Source organism: Lontra canadensis, unplaced genomic scaffold, assembly GCF_010015895.1.
Source record: "Lontra canadensis isolate GAN:19392208 unplaced genomic scaffold, GSC_riverotter_1.0 scaffold34, whole genome shotgun sequence".
Lineage (NCBI taxonomy): Eukaryota > Metazoa > Chordata > Mammalia > Carnivora > Mustelidae > Lontra > Lontra canadensis.
The window spans coordinates 16,191,877-16,207,734 of record NW_022631028.1 but is presented as its reverse complement, the minus strand read 5'-3'; the positions used below and the strand labels follow the sequence as shown (position 1 = coordinate 16,207,734).

The window sequence follows — 15,858 nt, the reverse complement described above, 5'->3', positions numbered from 1 at the left end:
ATTCTGAAGCCAGAGTGCCTCATTTCAAACCCCAGCTCCCCTGACCCTAGTGGGGCCAATATGGTCATGTCATTTAACCTCAAGGTGCCAACTGTCTGGCTCATTACAAGTCCTAACTGACCATTAAATTACTGGGAGGTGGAGTGGACACCGAATGAGCTCCTGATGAACAGCAGGAGAGGAAAGAGGCCAGAGACATCCAGGTATCTCCCCTGGGGAAAGGAGGGCTGCTGGTGAGCCCGCTGGCCAGCGCGTGAAATATAAGAGGACAAATGGGGCAGAGCAGCAGGGGTGACAGGTGCACCCGAGGTCATCCTAACCTAGAATTAACACAGGTAGGGATGCCAACAGAGATTTGAACAGAAATCTGGAAATCAGCAAAGGGGTGGAGTCAGGAGCTACACCTTTGGGAGTTGCTGGCATGAACGGTAGCTGGAAGCCATGGGAGTAGATGAGGTCACCCAGGAAGTTTGGAGAAAAAGACAAACAGGCTGGAGCCCAGGCTCCAACATTTCAGACGTTTTAATGTTAACTAAATGCCCCGAGGCCAGTAGGAAACCTTTGTAGGAGGTACAGAAATAGCAGAGCACTGGGCCATAAAGAAGTGACTAATTTAAAATGTGGTGGTCTGAGGCAGGATGGTCAGAGAGGGCTTACAGATGAAAACCCTGCAATCCCAGGTATCTGGACTCTTGAGCCACAAGGCCAAATCCCCACAGGAAAGAGCTGCTTTAGTCTGCATTCCAGATCTGTGTTGAAAGGGGACAAACAGGGGTAGTGGAATATATCTGAATAGAGACAGTGAAGGAAAAAGAAGATCACCTCTAGGAAAAAAAGTCTTCTAAAACACAATCCTAATGCCCCTGCAGACCATTACCCACCCTGGGAGGGGGGGGGGGAACACACAAACAAAGAAAGAAAGGAAAGAAAAAGTAGAAACCTCTCTTTCTCTGAATTCCTATTTATTAGGCGAATGAGTGGCCAAAATATCTTGGGACTTAGCATATGGGTCATCTGGTGAATATTTACTAAAAACCCATTGTTGCATACCGGAAAATGAAGAGCACAGAACAAAGAGGGAAAGACATGGTTCTTTCCCTCCCACAGATTAATATTTAGACAGTGAAGATTCATCAAGCACAGGAGTTGGCAGAGATTTCCATAAAGGGCCAAATGGTAAATATTCTAGGCTTTGCAGGCTATACAGTCTCTGTTGCAACTATTCAACTCTGCCCTCACGGCATGAAAGCAGCCAGAGACAATACTAAAGGAATAAGCATGGCTGTGTTCCAATAAAACTTTATTTACAAAAGCAGGCCATAGACTGGATTTGACCTACTGGCTATAGTTTGCCAAGCTCTGGACTAACACATCACAAGCCAACAGAGGAGACTGTGGTGTCAGCCGGGAAGTTGGTAAGCAGCATTCCCTCCTTAGAAGTCACTAAGGAAAGTGAGGAAGAGCATAGACCTCTGGCTAGCCCTAAAGGAAGAGAAAGAAAGAAGGAAAATCTGGGCTTGTTGCAGATTTAATAGGATAAAATGAAATGATGTTTCAAGATAATAATGTTTTCCAAGTCTTCTCTGACATTTTTTTCTGCTCTTTAAAGACCACAGCAAACCTGAGAATTCCTTTGAAGATACCTCTTAGATACCAACTCCTGCTTCTAGGTTTTGCACAAGGGAAAGAGATAAACATTCTGCTTCCAAAGATCTCTCAATAACCCCTGATAAATTCAGTCTTCTCATGGAAGGCCAGAAGAACAGATATATGGACCTGCCCATTTCTGCCTAAATTGTTGGTTTTACTATTCAGGAAAAAAGAAAAATAATACTGGGTCTCCAATTCCTTTAAAATCATGAGCCAGGGTGCAAATCAACAGGACTGTGCTTCTCATACCCAAATGAGGACAAGCCACAAACATATGTGCTGACAAGTCCTGCAGTCATTTCTTGCCCCGAACTACAAAACGAAGCCAAGAGGCACATGCCTTCTCCAGTGCTCACCATCGCTTGGAGAGATGCCATGACCAGGATTGTGCTGTGTGAGGGGTCACTTTCCTTTTTTAGGAGAGTCATTCATGTCTTATGTTCCCAAGCATGGTAACCATCTTTAAATGTTGAGTTTCTATCAAAACCTGAATTTTGGGGGCGTGGGTGGATTAGTCGGTGAAGTGTCTGCCTTGGTCTCAGGTCATGATCCCAGGGTCCTGGGATCAAGTCCCACATCCGGCTCCCTCCTCTGTAGGGAGCCTGCTTCTCCCTCTGCCTGCCAATCCCCCTGTTTGTGCTCCCTCTCTCTCTGACAAATAAATAAAATCTTAAAAAATGCAATGAATTTTGAGACCAAAAATCTTAAAAGACCTTTGTTCGGTGACACACTAGTTTCTTGGGAATGGAGAAGAATGGTAAAAGGGTAAGGTATATATGTCAAAGTAATTATTAGACACCCCCACCCCCGCAAAACCAAAAAAGGAAAGGAAAGTAAAGGCCTGGGTCAGGGAGCACTTGAAACCACAGAGTGACTGTACTGGACTGCCCTTCACTTTCCGCCTCACCCAGAATGTCTGTCGCTGTAAGTAACAAGTACTCAAGGCACAGAAGTGTTCCAACCTCCTGGACCACTAACATCATTTCAAATATATCATCAGTGGGATTTAGGTGAACTGAGGATGAAAACAAGGTAAAATAGAGCATCTCCTAGGCCCACTGGATCATAAACCACTAGACAGAAACAAAAGCTCAGAATTCAACTTCTTGAGAAGAAACCTATTTTAAAAAATGAAGTCTATTTTTAAAAAAGATTTGTTATTTGAGAGGGAGCATGAACACGAGAGTGCGGGGGTGGGAGGAGGAGAGACTGAATCTCAAGGACACTCCCCAATATGCGTGGAGCTGAATCCCACGACCCTGAGATCATGACCTGAGCCAAGATCAAGAGTCAGGAGCTCAACCAACTGAGCCTTCGGGTGCCCCTGAAGTCCATTTTTTAAATAAAAAACATTTATTCATAAAAATAATCACCCAATTTTGAGATCTTCTACAACCGTGGCAACTGCATGAGGCACCTTCTGTGAGTCACCTTATCTAACTGTCTCGTGAGCCCTGTGAGGGGGACACTGCCACTGTCCCGCGCTCCAGTTGGCTACCATGCTGACAGAGGTCAAGGACTTTACCACAGGTGCTCAAGAGGGACGTGGCAGAAGCAGTGCTCGAACCCGGATCTTCCTCATTCCAAACGACCAGTCCCCGTGACAGCAGCTCATAGGTGTGCACTGTCTCCTGGGGCAGGCGCTTCACCCCTATGTCCCGCTGTTTTATCCTTCCAACAGCTCCATGAGGAAGGGACTTAGTTTTTCTAACTCTTATTTTACAGATGAGAAAGCTGTGTGAGTTTCAAAGCATCCTGAGAGAGTCCAAGGTCACCCTACTCACCACGGGCAGGGCTGGGATTCCAACACAGGTGTTTCCACTCTAGAGGCCAAGCGCCTACCTACGTCATAGGCTTCCCTTCGAGGTGGTGTCCCCAAAGTCTCTGACCCTTTGCCACCAACTCTCAAAGGAAGCCGTTCAGACTCTTCCCAGCTTTAACTGAAGGGCTGGGCGTCCAGGGAAGCCTTCTGGGGAGAAGCCACCTGCCTCCCTCTTATTTCAATTCCAATGGCTCCCAAACCCCCCACAGTGGGGTGGGAGGTGGGGTGCAGAGCAGTCTTCAGACTGCAGCAGGCCACACTCATTTCCCATATGGATAAAACCTGAGGTCAGAAAACACCACTCAGAAATGACTCATTTCTCTCTTCCCTGCCAAAAACAACACCCTTTTACGTAACTTGCTCACACACCAATCTCCTCCTCCTTCTAAGGGTGAGTGTCCTGTCAAACCAAGGCTGCTCTTCCTCACAAACCCGCCTTCCGTTTCCAGCAAACGCAAATCAGATCACCCTCTCTGGCTTCATATCTCTTCGAACCGGGGTCAGAGGCAACCAGACCAACATGCTTCTCCGACGTGCTCTTCTGGTGACTTCTTCTGGAAGGGGTGGGAGAATGCTTATCTAATACTGGCTCTTGGGCTGATTTCTTAAGCCAAACCAAAAAAAAAAAAAAAATGTGTGGTGGGGAAAAGGCCCCAAGGACTAGGGATCTCTCTCGGATGAATTTGCAAGCCAGTTTCCGGATGGAGTACTTCTCACATTTTCCATCTCCAGCTGCGTACGTGCAGAAAAGAAAGCCCTGTCTGGGTGTGTCTGTAGGCTAGACTTGGCATAGGATTAGCTGTGGGCAACCATTTGATACATCAAATTCACTGTGCTTCTGCAACCGGAAGCAATTAGTCCAAAAAAATTTTGTGTTATGTCTGTCCCTTTCATTTGCTATGAGGATCTCTATGGTCCTGTCAACACATACATCTCTGAACATCTGTATTTCCTAAAAAAAAACCCAAAAAACCAAAACACAAGATAATGTCCACAGATATACCTTACTCCCCTCCTCTTCTCCAGGTGAGGACAGCCTCTACTCTCCTGCAGGGAATAGGAAGCAGAGGGAACTTCCCCCGGGTACTGGTGGGAACGTCTCCGGAGGAAGGAACACAGAAGTTGGCAAGGTCTCGAAGGAGGGATATGCAAGTGCCGTAAGGCTTGCTGAGCCTGCGTGTGCCAAAAATTAATTCATAAGCAAATGCTTATTTTATAGTTTTCCACTTGCTACAAAACACCAAGCAGAAAGGAAAGATTCCTTCTGAGGGCTGGCAGGAAGGGGGTGAAACCAGAGTGGGGAGGAAAAGCAGGGGTTGCTCCAAGTGAAGCTCGATTCCATGGCTGGGCAACGTGTCAGTACCCCTTGCAGAGCCCAAGGGCGGTGGTATCATCTCCTTGTTCCTATAAGCAGAGGGTTCGTTCACCACGAAGTCCGAGCTGCTGCGATGGCACCCAGGGAGGAGGACTTTTGGAGGTTAGATCTACCCTCAGATAAGCCAAGGCACAGATGGAAGATGCTAGAAGACTTGAGGGCACTGTCGCTAGGATCCCATTATGCCAGGCTGGGAAATATCCTAAATTTGGCTTCCTGTCATTTCAGGGCTTTAGGTGCTGATGTGACAGATAACAGGGTTGCAGAGTAAGGGAGCAAACTCCCTCCATGAGGGTCCCTAGCAAGCACTACGTGTCTTTATTTTTGGATTTCCATAATTGAATCATCCAAGGTCTGCGCAGTGAAATTCTTAACTTTTGGGGAGCTACAGGCCCCAGTGACTTTATCCTCAGGACTAGGCTGAATATTCACAGATCGCTCCAAAGAGGAACACCGTGAGCGTTCCTTCTGCAAGATGGGATTGAGTTTTCTGAGAAAACAAAGCTCCCCCAGGACAGACAACGGTGTTTCTCTCTTTTTGAAACTTTAGCACTCATCTCAGGGGTCAAAATGGCCCTGGTAGATGCTCAATCAATTATAATGAGTGTCGGAGCCAGTCTCCACACATGTCCACCCCCCCATAATTCCCTACTTTTATGCATATGCCCTCCTCTCAACCAGAGGTGGTTTTTCTCCCCTCCCTCTGAAGTTGGGCTGACCTGTGACCGCCTTTGACCAAAAGAATATGGCAGAAGTGACATTCTAGTAATCCCCCTCAGCCCAGGACTTAAAAGGATTTGTAGCCTCCACTCTCTGCTTCTTCAAACACTACTTAGAACCCACCACCATGCTCTAAGAATTCCAAGTGACATGGAAAGTCCATGTGGAGGAGAACCATGGCAATCTGGGTGGCAGCCCTCACTGAGCTCCCAGCTGAGAGCCAACACCAAGCGCCACAGCCACACAGGCGGGCGCCACAGCCACACAGGCGGCCACCACAGCCGATGACCCAACTGAGCCCGTGCCAAGATCACAAGGAGCAGAAGAGCTGCCCAGCTGAGCCAAAGCCCCCAGAATGTGACAGGTGTCAGAATGGCCACTGCTTCAAGCCACACCATGCAGAGGGTGCTGCTAAGCAATGGAACTAAAATGGGAGGAGGGGTGAGAAGCGGGAGGAGACAAGAGGCACACGCTATTTGGTCTAGTTCTGTAGCTCTGAGTGAGTCAGAGCCCCCAAGAAGCTTCAGTCTCCTCACGGCTACGATGGGAGCCACAGGTGGCTGGTATAGCTCCTAGCACAACTGGACACTCAAATGAGACAGCTGAGTGGAAGGACTTCATCAACAGCAAGTGTCCGAGCCCAGGGAGAATGGATGCTAGACCTGCTGTCTGCTCAACTGAGCTCCGCAGCCATGGACCCATCCCTGGCCCACTGAGACCTCTGTCTCTGAAGATGACAAGGACTGACCTTGTAGGAAGGAGCAAGTCATCTTTCTTTATAAAGCACCTACTATTCTTCCTCTGGTCGTTACCATCATCCCACAGAATGAAGCCATCACAGGCAAGGAGGTGTTCATAGAGCCAAGCTGCTCTGGTTCCACTCTTGGCTCAGCTACCTACTGACTCTATGATCTGGGGCAAGTTCCTTAGTGATTTTTCACTTTAGTTTCCTCCTTGGTAAAAAGCAGTAATTACAGCACCTGCCTCCTCTAGAGAGTGTGGGGATTAAATAAGATGATACAAGACACACACTGGAGCACAGTTCCTGGCTCACAGTTAGCACTTAATTGGCCATTATCGTCATCATTATGTTTTTACTTTTTAAAAAAAACTTTAAAAACTTTTAAAAACTTTTTTACAAAAAGTTTTTACTTTTGTTATACAGTTATACAGTAAAACTGACTTTTTTGGGTATACAGTTCCACAGATTTTTCACAGATGGATAGACTCTTGTGGCCACCACCAAAAGCAGGACAAACAATGGTATCATCACACAAAAAACTCCCTTGTGCTAGGCCTTTACAGTCCAATTGTCCCCTCATCCCTAATCCTGGCAAATACTGATCTGTCCTTCACGGCTACAGTCTTGTCCTTTGGAGAATGTCATATAATCAGAAGCACACAGTATGTCTCCTTTTGAGATTGGCTCCTTCTACTCAGCATAATGCCTCTGAGTTGCATCCAAGCAAGCCACTGCATTTATCAATACTTCGCTCCTTTTTATTGCTGAGAGATATTCCATCGTATGGCTCACCTGGAGTTTGTCCAATCATCATAGTTTTAATAATTATTTTCACAAGCCAAGGAAAACTTCAGAAATGGAACCAGCCAACCATCACTACCAGGTCCTAGGAATTCCTGGGAAAAAATCCAGTAACTGCTTGAAAGTTCTGATTCATACCGACAAGGGTCCCAGAGGTCCATACTTGTGCCTCACACTCGACAGAACAGGAACAAAAACCCAGGAATAACTTCCTTAATCTCAAACAGACCCAGACTGGAAGGTCAGTCTCATCGTCCTTCTTCATGTAAAGCATGTCCCAGATCCTAGGAAGAGGTACTCATAAGCAGAAGGGTCCTTCTGTACCCCTCTTCCTGGATAGGCAACATGGTTTTGGAAGCCTGTAGCCCTCCATGCTTCTCTGTGATCGCCTCTTCTACCGCTTGTCACTGAGCAACAATCCTCTATGGGAGTCCACCTGACCTGAGACCAATTTCCCTTCCTAAGACCGTAACAGGACACTCTGACCAGGAAGTGATAATGGGCACAGAGTTCCGGCTGGAACTGACCCTGCCTTTAATGGATTACAGCATTTCAGCAATCATTAATAGTCACAAAGGCAGCTTTAACCCAACTCAGACTCACTTCCCAGCTGGTCATGCACTACTTCAAACCAGCTTCTCTAAAGCAGGATGAAATTTTACATCACTCCCCCTGGGGCTTCAAGGTTCCTGTCCTTAACTGGCTCTATACACAAGCTGAGTTCCCGTCATTTTCTCCAGAGAAAGAGAAGCTTGGGGCCAAGGGAGATCTCACCATTCAACTCTGGGCTAGAATGAATTTTCCTGGAACCACAGGTCTCTACTGAAGCAGTGCCTACGTTCCCCCCTCCACCCTCTGAGGTCACCGAAGGGGTGTGGGGTAGGGGGGACCAGAGACAGGGAGAAAGAAAGAGCGAGCACATGTGCCCTCAGTGCTATGTCCTCCCACCCTGGCTCACCACTCAGGGCATGCTGGCTGCCTTAAGAGAAAAACCTCTCCACTCCCTATGAGGCTGAACTACTGGAACTCTATCGTGGCATTTCATCTGGTGCCTGAGCATATGAGTAATAAATGTGTGAAAACATGAAACTAATATTCATAATTACTTTACAAGATAAAGAACTTGAAGGAAAAACAGCTTCTGTGTGCCTTGCCATCACCATCAGGGGTACACTGTGAAAAACACGGCATCCTGCCAGAACCTCAGACTTCATCTTGCCAGCCAGCCTTAGCGCTGGCGGCCCTCAGCCCCCGCGAGTCCTTTCCATGCTTCATTATTCCTTAATTAATGGTGCCTTCACGCGTCTCGTCATCCAGACTCTTTAAAGCCTCAAAGAGCCAAGTGGGACCTCTGACCTTCTCATCTCCAACATCCGTTGAGGCGCCATTTTGGCCAACGTTTATGAACTATCAACAGGTGTAGGCTCTAGCCTCAAGCAGAGAGCGTTAGAGAGTCTGCACTCATGATAGCCTGTCCCTGACCCTCTTGGACCCCTAGGTTCAGTATCTCTTTTTCTCCTCATTTTTTCTTTTCTACTGAGGTATAACTTACACACAATAAAATATACCAATTTCTACTGTATGTGTCACTGAGTTTGAAACAGGTAGGTACCCATGAAACCATAAATACCTCCAGCACCCCCAAAAGTTCCCCTGGGCCCCTCCTAGAAAATATCCTTTCCCAAATTATGGCCAATTTTATCACAGAATTATTTTCAGTTTAGGTTCTCATTAGCTCTCCCCTAAATTACTGCTAATTAGCTTTTAATTACTGGGATGCCTCCTTCTGGACCTTACTTTTCTCAACTCATCTGTCCAACACTGCCAGATTTATAGCCCTAAATTGCAGCTCCACAGCCCTTTGAAGGCCTGCCCTGCTGTTGTGTACAAACTCTCCCGCTGCCAGTCCCCATTCACTGCCCTACTCCGGCTCTGCTCAGTCCGAGGCACCCCATTCCTGTGCTGCCAGCACCCTTACCGCTCCTGCACTTCCTGGGCTTCCTCTTCTCTCCCAAGCAGCACAATGCAGCCGCCCCATGCTGCAGATCCGTACCCAGTTTCCACCTTTCAGATCCATAGCCATCCTTCAAAATCAATCTCATCAAAAAACCTTCCACGGACTCCTCACACAGATGTTACTTCTTTCTTGGTGGTTCCACATTATCATTGTTACCTTTTGGATGGCATTACCATTAACCTTGAGACAGAGCTTCCTACGTGCATGTGTTTACATTCTTTTTTTTTTTTTTTTTGACAGAGATCACAAGTAGAGAGGCAGGCAGAGAGAGAGGAGGAAGCAGGCTCCCCACTGAGCAGAGAGCCCGACGCGGGGCTCGATCCCAGAACCCTGAGATCATGACCTGAGCCGAAGGCAGAGGCTCAACCCACTGAGCCACCCAGGCGCCCCATGTGTTTACATTCTTATATTCTTGCTGGATTTTTCAATTTCTTGAAGACCAGGCTTCTAGGATTCTAGGATTTCTCTAATTACTAAAGCTTTAAAAGAAAACTGGGAAGTGGAAGGAATAACGTACTGTTTCCCACTTCTTTAATCAACAAAGAAGAAAAAAATTGTCATCTGCTATCAAAATCTTTTCATTAAAGCAAAGACACTGGAGACGACATAATACCAGAAATAAAATGGCAAGATGGACCTTCAAACTGAATACACGTGATTTATGAAAAACTCACCACACTGCCTTCATTTTTCATACTTGGCTATGCCTGGAGAAAATTCTCAGAGACCAACTGGCTCCTGTTTCTAGAAACCACGGCCTTATAGTCCCTACTAAAGCACTGTGTACCTACAGGGTGCTCGATAAATGTTTAGTTCAAATGATCTAGTCACTGGAAATCCTGTGGCTGAAAGACATGGAATGTCTGAGCATGGCTTCCATTCCGACACGGTAGCAGGTGGGCCACATCTTAATGATGAGAAGGACCACAGGATCCATTCGTGCTCATGATCAGACTCTCATGTGACAAAATCAAACAGCCATCCCAATGTGTCACGGCTCTGGTGCCAAAGCGATGACTCGGGCATGAAGTGGACTCTGCCACCAGCAGAAGTCTCCACTGAGGGCAGTGCCTAACAATGAACTTCACAAGTGTGTGTGAGGGCCAGCTGGGATTGGAGTGCGGGAAGGCAGGGCTCTCAAGGGGGGCTGTGCAGCTCGTGTAAGGGGCAGGGTGCCTAGGAGAGGGAGCACTGAGAAATGTAACCTGATCCAGGGCAAACCTACCCACAGGAACCTAGCTAGCTTCTTCTCGTCTACACTAAGATCCATGACTCCATTCATCCAGATTCTGAATTTGAGTTCGGGCCCGAGAATTTAATGTCAAGTCAAATATACACATCAGGGTGAATGAAGTTTATGATGTGTTAATTACATCTCAATCAAGCTTATTGAAATGTAGGTGTGCCCACACAGACAGCTAAGTAAACCCTTATTCAAGACCTGACAAAGAGGGAAGATTGCATGAAGAAGAGGATGAGAAAATATTTAAAGAAATACATTCAATTGGCATTTTGAAATGAAAATTATAAACATATCCTTAAATTCACTAAAATTGCTTCATGAAGGACTTCTGTCAAGAATTCTTTCAAGTTTTTATTACTGTTTTAAAATATATATCCTATCTGGCTACCAAAAAAATCATCTACGCATCTTTGACTAATCTAGCCTGACTCTTCCCTATTAGTTCAAAATTGGTGTTATTAGTTCAAGTGGTTTTATCGAACTTTTCACTTGAAAGGTAGAGAAATTGATACCGAGCAGTAACTGCAGTGTCTATAGATAGTTAAATCTAAACAGCACACACAGCCCAAACTCCTTTTTGGTCATCCTCTGAGGGGGACTGTCTATGATCTGGGATAAAAACTGTAAGTATACTTCATTCAATCACTCATTGCACAAACAACATTTATGGACTTCCCACCATGCCCCAGATCTTGGATCGATTTTCTTTACACATCCTCAGCAGTTTATCAGCTTTCAAATGTAACTCCTGTCTTGAAACCAATTCTGAATTATGACTGAAAGACCAAGGAAAATACCAGTAGAATTTGCTTCTCATAAGCACAGAATTTTGTGCTCTAGGAATGAGCCATCCATCATAGAAGAGCCTTGGTACCACCCAGGTGCCTGGCTCTCAAAACAGATTCTCTTCCCTCTCAGTAGGGATGTCACACAGCAGCAAGCTGCCTTCTTACCTGTATGGTGGTGTTGCCTCCTTCCAGGAGGGCGATGGCCAAGAGAATGCTTTCATGAAACACTCGGTCACTGGATGCGTTCATGATGAGGTCAATGACCAGATTGGAGGCACCCTCCTTGTCGAGGTGGCACTGAACCTCAGCCAGGCTCATCTCACCCCTGCTCGTGGAACTGGACCCAGAGCCTCCCCCTAGGAGGATGGAACATTGCTCCTATTAACCACAATCAGAGCATGTACTGCATACTTACTATGTAACAACATTTAATGCACTGAACGGTTTAACAGTATTAGCTCCTTCCAATTAGTATTAGAAACTTCTTAAGGACCCCACAAGGAAGATACTAATTATTAGCACAGAGATGAAGTCACTTGTCTTTGAGGAGGACACCAAGCTTGTAAGAGAGATGGTATTTCAATGCAGGTAGGTAAGATGAGGAATGACGTATTTCCAGCAAAAGACCCACAGCCATCCAGCCAAGACGCTCCCTGACATTAAAATACAATGACTTGGTGAAGAATTATTAAAAAACAACTTTTGAGTTCAAGAAACAAACTCAACTTATACATGTCTTAGAACACTCCTAAAAAAATATAGCCTATAATAATCACTTTAGCCCTGTTTCTAAGAAACCCACTCTTGCCCCAAACTCAACCTTTCACATAATTTATCTGTTCATTCATTCATTCAAAAAATAGTTACTCAGTGCTTGGCATGGAGCCAAGAACTGGGGCTGGAGAGTGAAAACAGATGAAATTCCTATCCCTACTGAGCTTGAGATGACATGAAAAAAGTTAAGCAGATAGGGCCTAGGTCGTTTAGTGGAATGGATTCCAACTGTGTTTACAAAGTGCCTACATAAGAACTTGCCTTGCATTACTATTGGCAACAACTGAAACATTAATGTACATGGGGACATGGACCAATCGATTTCAGAGAGAAGAAAATCATCTGTCAGTCCTTCTCCACAGACCTCAATTCAAACACCACCTCCTTTGCACTGCTTGTCTTGACTACCTAGATCCATTATATCCATAAAGCAAGTAGAAATTGGGTTGTGTCTCTTCTCTCTTATAGCTTTTTAAAGCAGAAACAGTCTCTGATGCATTTCTAAAACACTCTCATAAGGCCTCCCCAGGGCTTCACATATTTTGTGGAATGACCCCACTACAGAAGGTAAAGAGAAATAGTTTTGAGATATTATGCGAGGAACTTCTTGAGAAATCCCTTGAGAATTCAACTTGCAGATGAAATGCTAAGGTCCTGTTCCTGGGGTACTTTGAGACCTATCTTCACCAAAGCTGTACAGTCCCATGAAGTGAGGTGTGCTCCAAGTTTTCGTTTGGTGAAAAACTCAAAATCCCTTCCCAGAAACAGCTAGGATAACTGCATTAATCACCGAGTATTCTGGTTCTACCTACAGCATGTCCCCAAAACCTAGAGTGCATAACAGTCATCATTATAGACAAGGAATCAGTCAACTCACATCTGTGCTTCCAGCGAGCATTGAACTCCTGCCCCCCCACCACCGGCTTAAAACCAAAACCAACACCCACAGTTGAGTTCAGCGTTCTTCCAACTTTTGCCTGTAACTGTGTTTACAATGTTTTGCAACCTCTTTGAGGATTTTTTTAAAGCAATTCTATAGGGACTTTTCTTTCTTTCTTTCCTTTTTTTTTTTTTTTTGGGTAAACTCTCTTAAGATTTTGGGAGGGACACAGCATAGGCATTAGAATTAGATATACTTAGGTTCAAATTATAGAAGTCACTAACAAGCTTCCATTTTCTTTCTCTTAAAAAGGGCTAACAAGAGTGTCTGCTATAAAATGGGGTACTTGGAGGAGCAAACAAGAAGGGCAAATGCTTGGGAGAGCCCTTGGCATTCGGTAGGTGTATAATCATTATTATACACCTTTTATTATTATAAAAAAAAAAGTGAGGAGCTTCCACCATCCTTACTGCTAACACCATTGTTATTTAATGGGAAGAATGAATCCTCATGAGCACAAGAAAATGGGCACTAAAATCAAGTTCCTTGAGTCATTCAAAAATCATCCAGAGGGTTGCTGTACTAGAAAGGGGGGCAAAAGACTTAGCCAACATCTAACTGCAGGGAAATATTTTTAGATATCACTTTGATGGTAGACCAAAGACAAAACAAGTTGCTAGAAAACACACTTGCCACCCAAATTCATCTGTTAGTTTCAACCTGTTAAGGAGAAATATACAGCTCTCATGTGGCACACTCAATTCACACGTGCAGCTAATTAGCACACCACACAGCCTACCTCCTCCCCCAGGCTTGCTGGGTCCTCCTGGTGACAGCGGGCCATTGCCAAAGCTGGTGAGGCTTTCTCTTCTTCCTGAAGGTCTGATGTTTCCATAGTAACGGTTGACCAAAATTTGCCTGAGCGCCTCACCCTTAATTCAAACAGGATAATGAAATCAGGTTCTGAATTTAATGCATAACTGAGCTACTAATACTCAAAAAACATGGGGGTACTCAGTTATAATTGGCTCAGTTTCACTCAGTGAAAAAATAAATTATTAATAAAAGCACTTGGAAACTCTGAAGTTAACTTCTTCAATATTTTCTCAGGAAAGCACATCATTAAAAAAAGCAGCAATCTAGAATATTAAATATCTGAAGTTTCTCTCTCTCAGTGATAAACACAGAACATTAATTTTGAAGGACAACTAACAATAACAAAAACAAAAAAGTCCCTTTGGGGTAAGCCAATAAAACTCAGACAAAATGAGAATTTTACAGGTCACCTTTCACACAGCAATATGAAAATGTTACCCCAGACATAGGGCTTATTCCCAGTATTGTAAGAAAATAATAAGATATAAAAGTAATACTGCATGATTTAATGAGCTGAAAGTAAGCCTTTCTTATAGAAATAGTCAATGGGTCGAGTGGTGAAGAAAAAATAATGCTATAGGAAATAAAGTAGGGGCAGATATCAGACATGCCAATCAAAAAATAAGCACCATGAATGAAATGAGTTTGACATTTGCTTTGAAATAATAAGGGAGGCCAATAGGTATGGATACAGATGAGATGAGAGCGACCACGAGTTGATAGTCATTGAAGCCAAGTTAGGAATGTGCATTCTCGGGTTCTTCTAACTCTTCTGGTTCTTCTGGTATATATTTGAACATTTCCATAATACTGTGTTTTAAAAAATATAACTATCAAAGGAACCTTGGACAGAAGACAGAACTACTCTCTCCCACAACTCCAACCAAATAAATAAATAAATAAATAAATAAACCAACCCATGATTTGTTCCCTAACACTAGGGGACATTAGCAAAGTAGCCCGAAACAGCATAGAGCAGCAGGATTCATTCTCAGCTCTATTCTACGGTCAGTCCTGTTAAATGATTCCCAGGCCGCCTCCTGGTCTGGAAGTTTCTGAAAGTCAGAGGCTGTATGGTTCTCCCCCAGACTCTCCCCAGGGACAAAGTAGTAAGACATGGAGTTCCTCTGACACCTCACCAGGAGAGGTGAGTGAGACGTCTAGCAGACAGAAGGGTGCTGAGATATAGCGGGTGTCTAAAATAGAGGCTCAAGAGTTCTTCTGAAGAGCCTTGCAATGGGAACACGAGTCAGTAGAATTTAAAGTGATTTGTGAATTAGCTCCAAGAATAGGTCTGGAGACTTCAAGTGGGGTGTCTGAAAAATAAGATGGGAGGAAGCAGATGGGAGAGCAGGAAGGGACCTGAGAGGGGCAGAGAGGCTGGGGTGCAAGGGGCACGTGGGACCAGCGAACAAAGGAGAAAGGTAGAAAACTCCTTAGTTCAGTGTCAAAAATCACGTAAGGTCCCAGGGCTATGCTGCCAAGTTTTTCTTCTTTCTTAATTCAGGCTGCTGGTCAAAGACTCCAGGGACAAGCTGGGATGGGATAAATAGGAGTTCAGGAAATGGGAAAATCTCTATTTTCTTCTCTCCTTTCTACCCACAAATAGGTCTTTCACTGTAGTTCAGCAAAGGAGGGTGCATCTATTAGCTCGTGAGACTTGTCACCCACCTTGCTGCCTGTAAATACAACATTCTGAGAGGGCTTCCAATAGGGAAGCTATTTATGAGGTTTTCATGTACTTTTTAAATAGATTGCATTTGGTATAATATTCTTTAATGGCTCAGAAAACCACACTTTGGTATAAAGATATAGCTTTGCTGGTGTTTACGTCTCCAGCACCAATACAAACACACAGATGCTCTCCAACGCAGTCGCTGAGAGCACGGGGATTTGAAAGGCTGACTTCATGAAAGGAGAGAAATATAAATTTCAAAAGATCATTCATGGAAGCCAACCCAGAAAGAAAAGGGGCAAAGAAAACGTTACCTCCATGCTGAATGTAACTGGAGATTAAATTTGATTTCCTTTTTTTCACCATAATGGTGTAGAGTTTGATTTTCTTTCAATAACATACAGTCTTTGAATTCCCATGATAGGAAATGGTTGGCAGTAAACCATCTAATTCTCTAACTGGATCCTTCTGGGCATCACAGGAACATTGTCTGAG

The 15,858-nt window shown here is 44.7% G+C and overlaps 1 protein-coding gene across 3 annotated transcripts in view; it reads right to left on the bottom strand.

Moving 5' to 3' along the window:
• The window catches only part of ITPR1 (inositol 1,4,5-trisphosphate receptor type 1), a 327,538-nt gene that overhangs the window by 93,901 nt on the left and 217,779 nt on the right, over nucleotides 1-15,858 (bottom strand). For all 3 annotated transcript variants that reach the window (XM_032867448.1, XM_032867446.1, XM_032867447.1), the window contains 2 exons: nucleotides 13,612-13,744; nucleotides 11,324-11,514 (listed from right to left, as the gene is read on the bottom strand). In XM_032867448.1, coding sequence (XP_032723339.1) covers nucleotides 11,324-11,514; nucleotides 13,612-13,744 — 324 coding nt within the window. The remainder of the gene's footprint in view (nucleotides 1-11,323; nucleotides 11,515-13,611; nucleotides 13,745-15,858) is intronic.